General features: G+C 39.4%; 1 protein-coding gene across 1 annotated transcript in view; it reads left to right on the forward strand.

The window, feature by feature from the left end:
- The window catches only part of LOC119412121 (kinesin-like protein KIF21B), a 34,998-nt gene that overhangs the window by 3,400 nt on the left and 26,915 nt on the right, over window positions 1-4,683 (forward strand). Inside the window, exons 7-11 of the mRNA XM_037679096.1 lie at window positions 705-765; window positions 956-1,004; window positions 1,446-1,690; window positions 2,731-2,799; window positions 2,899-3,009. Coding sequence (XP_037535024.1) covers window positions 705-765; window positions 956-1,004; window positions 1,446-1,690; window positions 2,731-2,799; window positions 2,899-3,009 — 535 coding nt within the window. The remainder of the gene's footprint in view (window positions 1-704; window positions 766-955; window positions 1,005-1,445; window positions 1,691-2,730; window positions 2,800-2,898; window positions 3,010-4,683) is intronic.

Genomic DNA, 4,683 nt, shown 5'->3' on the forward strand with positions numbered 1-4,683 from the left:
TATTCACAATTTGTTTAGTGTCCCAACTTTTTTGGAATCCGGTTTGTAAATTGGACTGTCTTTCAACATTTTGATCGCTGTTATTTTGACAAACTGGCGCTGTTGTTTTGATACATGATCATTAACGTGATTACGCATCAAGCATCAACATCAAGGCAGTTAAATTTGTTCATAACTTTATTATTCTTAAGCCCGAGAGTTATCGGATTCGAGCAAACAGTTACCGGAACGCACCCTGTCAAAATAAAGAGTTCCCAGATCCTGTTCCGACGGGATCTGGCCCATATTGAGCACCGTGTTCTGTAGTGAACTAAAGGTTTTGGAGCAAAATGGCTGCCACTTTTTTTTTTTTTTGTTAGGACATTTTATATCAGCACAAAAATGCCAAACCACATTCTGCTCACTTTAAATCACAGCTCTCAAGTAAAAAAAAAAAAATAAAAAATGTACGACTGATTTTCCTTCAGCTCAAATTATTTGCACATAAAAAAACAAAAAATGTTTTTAATAATGCATTTGCTGCAACTGATTATCCAACAAGAAAACAAAAAAAGTCTTGCAACCAGAGCAACATAATGGCGACTGTCACAAACGTTTCTGAATGTGTTGCTGGAATCGGATTTAAAATTCACAGATTCTTTGAATAAAAGAGTCATAACTTCTGTGATTCAGCATACATATTCACAGAAGAAATTTGTTTCCAGAAAACGGTTATGCCAGCACGGACGAGGAGCCTTCGGAGTTCAGCCAGGCCTCTGACAGCAGGTGAGCTCAGCGCACACCAGACAACATTATTGTCTTGAGATCAGTCAAAAAGAAACATCGACAGTATTTAATGTAATTATGTTTTCTAACAGACAGAAAAGCAAAATTAAAAAAATCCCAATCTGGACTCCAATAAATGTTTGAGCCACATTATTACTTTCTCTACTTTTCCTCTTCTCTCTTTTTTTAGTGTTTCACAAATGAAGGAATCCAACAGCCAGGATGATTTCAAATTAAAGGTACAAACTATCTTTTCTCTGTCGAGACTATTTAACACTGTCGCTACTTGTTGACGTGATTTCTCCGTCTGGAAGCAGTTGCTCTTTTTGTTCTTGACCACACGGAGGCAGAAGAAGCAAACGATACAAATCTTTGTGCTCAGCCTTGCTGGTAGAAAACTCCACATTTGACTCAAATTGCTCATATCATTTTTTTATTTCTCATTTTATGAAACGCATAAAACGAAATATGTCCCCAGGACATGTGGTGTTTCTCTACCCCCCCACGTAGATGAAGATAATTACAATAAACGCAACAGTGAAGCTGAAGAGGCTGAATGTCAGGCTGTTCATTAATCTTAATTAAATGGATCTGAATTAAATTTTGTGTCAATTTTCAGTCATTTTTATTCCACTCTCTAACTTCTAATCATTTGGATCACTAAATGATTTTCCACCCAGGTGGAGCCTCGTCTGTCAGGCCAGATGAAGGCGGTGTCGGCAGAGTACCTGGGTCCGGTCCTGGACCCGTCGTCAAGCAGCAAACCGCAGCACATCACCAAGTCTCTGGCCTCGCTGACAGACATCCAGGAGGACGGCCTGAGTCTCATTCCAGGGAGTTTGGCGTTAAGTTTGCCCCTGCGAGACCCCTACTTCAAGGACCGCGCGTCCCGCACCATCAGCCTGCCCGTCAGGGGTCACACCTTGTAAGTCCTGGAGGGTTCAACAAAGGTGGCCAGCGGTGGCGATCACCAGCGAAGCTGGGATTGTTTTGTTCACGTGTCAGTTGGCCTGTCACGATAACAAATTTTGCTGGACTATTAATTGTCTCAGAAATTATTGCGATAAACGATAACATTGTTTGAAATTTTACAATAATGAGTAATTATTGTCAAATTTAAGAAGAAATGTTGGTTAATTTTGTGTGTAGTATCGTTTTTGACCACTGCATGGCAGTATAAGACTGTTTGAACCGAAGGATGGATAGTGAGGGAACGAGCAGCGTTAAGCAAAATGGGAGGGAGGCCCCTTGACGTGACATGGGCTGTCTCTCATTCCTGTTTCTCAGTTCTCAAAATGTCGGACGCTCTGTGTGGTTTGAGCTCATTAGCGTAGTATTTGTCACAGAAAGCTTTTAATAAAAAAAAAAGAGTAAACAAGTTCTCAGCTTCTTTTTGCAGAGAAAAACAACTTTTTAGACGAAGGCACGGGTTTCAACCGTGAATTTTGGAGCTTTGACAAGACGGAGGCTTTTTCCCCCCGAGGTCGGCCTGTTAGCTCGTAGCTTAGCTTCTCAGCTTAGCTGCATTTAACGATCCAAATACGCACTTTTGGACATTTAAAGCAGATTTTAGAGAGAAAGGGAGGGGTCAGTGAAGAACACCGGACTTGAGCTTTTTGTCATCCAGTGTCTTCGGTGCGATTAATTGATTATTATTATTGTTTATCGCGACAGGCCTACGTGTCAGTTGTTCTAGTGCTTCATTAAGTACAAGTATTTAAAAAAAAAACACTTTTTTTCCATCTTTAAATTTAGTTTAACAAGAGGAAAAAATCAGTGGCGTTTGCATTGGTTCTGAGAGATATCTGTTTGATATTTGAAGAACTAAAGTGAGAACTTTTGTTTAAAACAATAAAACCTTTGTCTCCTTTATAATGACGGTTTCTCACAACCAGTTTTCCACATGACGTGCAAGCCCTTCAGATCTTCTCATCGGTTTGTTTCTTGTCTCTGTGTGTGGGTCAGTCCCAGGCAGTCTCGGGGTTATGACACCTCCCCTTTAACAAGAAGGAAATCTTACGACCGCGCCTACAGGTACATAAAATAACAAGTTATTTTTGTTTGCAGATAAACCACTTTATTTAGACTTTACATATCCTGTGCTTTTTTTTCCCGCCCCTTGCCACTCTTCAGGCCTACTGATGGCTACACTCCCCCCTCCTCCCCTCCTCTGAGGACCAGAAACGACCGCAACGTCTTCTCCAGGCTCACCAGCAACCAAACCCAGGGTTCTGCTCTGGACAAGTGAGTGCCGCCTCGCACAGAAATATATCCGTTTGTTCTCATCTCTTCACCGGCTTTGTGATCCACTCGTTTCTTTTGATCCCTTCCTGTTCACAGTTTAAGGTTTCATACCTACACTGAAGGTCAGGCCTTTGGAGAGAACAGTGGAGATAAGTCTCCTTCAGGCTTTTATTTTGACAGTTGTGTTGATTCTGCAGGGACAAGTGACGTAAATGCTCACTGGAACAGAGTGGTAGATAAAGGCAGCGACACTCTGCAGCTGGCTTTTAGTCCGTATAAAGAACAGAACAAATCCAACTTATCAAATTGAAAACCTTCTGCTTTGTCTTTGGTGTTTCTCATCAGTAAGGATTACGGTCATGGCAGTGATGCATATTCTTAATATCTTAGCCGAAAGGAAAATCAGCTTGTGCATCTTAGCAAATTCAATTTATAAAACTCTGCAAATTGTATTTAGTTGTGGTGTTGAAGTGGCCCGTTACATTGTTATTCTGTTAGCATAGATAAAAGGAAGAAATTGCTTTTCGGTGTGTAACTGTGTTATATTGCAACGTCAGACTGACGGGGTAAGATGGGGACGGCATGTCAGCAGAGACATCTTGGTCTGAAACGAGCGACTGCTTCCTGTCCTGCTCACAATCTATTCCTTTGTGATAAATATCAACAATTATTTTCTCCCCACCTCTCCTCTAAAGTTGTGTTTTTGTTAATGTTGCAATAGTTATTAAGTCTGTACTTCCCAGCTTCATGGAGCCCTAATTGGTGGCTGCGAGAGATGAGTCAGGGTGTTGTGGACGTGTTAATAACTGCGTGCAGGATCCTGTGGTTCCTCATTATCTGGACCAGGGGTAGGTAAATGAGATCGCACTTGTCATGTTCTCATGCAGCTGTTGTTGATGGTAGCCGTTCTGAGTTAACACAATGTTGGCGGGTGCTTAGGTTTACGGCTTTTTAAATGTTGTCAAAGGAAATTTTTTTTCTAATCGAACATGATGCAGAAGGATGGAGCAGAGTGAGTTTTAATTTATTATTATTATTATTTTACATATGGTATTATGCAGTTTGTTGTTATATTTAAGTGGAAGAAAGTTTGTGTGCCAGCTGTATGAAAAAATCATTTTAAATTGAATTTCATTTTATTTTCTTGACATTTTGCACATCAGCAATTTCTCACCGCAGACATACATTTGTTTACATCTATACAAGTGTACTTAATAAAATGCACATTTTTATTTTCTGGAAACTAGTTTAATGCTTTTCACAACTTTAACGTTAAAACGGATTAAATTGACTGTAGGTGTTTCTGTTATTGTTCTTTTTCTGACTGATTTCTGTTTAGGTAGACACTCGTTTCCCACTACACGAACATCAGTCTCTTAAAGGGCCTTAAGTTCAAACTGATAGTAAACTAATTTAAAACTATACTTTATCATTTCTGGGATTATAAAAAAAACATTTTGGTCTCCCAATCAAGTTTTAACTCATTTAACATTTATAAACCAGATAACTTTATGTATTTTGTAGATAGACTTCATTACTTTAAGGATACTGTGGTTTACGTTTAATAACTTTTAGCACTCTTATTCCATGTCCAGAACAAAGTTGTTTAAATTAATTTGAGAAGATGGCGCAGGACTTTAAAGTGACAGTTCACATTTTTTGAAATTGTGTTTT

This window comes from Nematolebias whitei, chromosome 7, assembly GCF_014905685.2.
Source record: "Nematolebias whitei isolate Nwh7 chromosome 7, NemWhi1, whole genome shotgun sequence".
Taxonomy (NCBI): domain Eukaryota; kingdom Metazoa; phylum Chordata; class Actinopteri; order Cyprinodontiformes; family Rivulidae; genus Nematolebias; species Nematolebias whitei.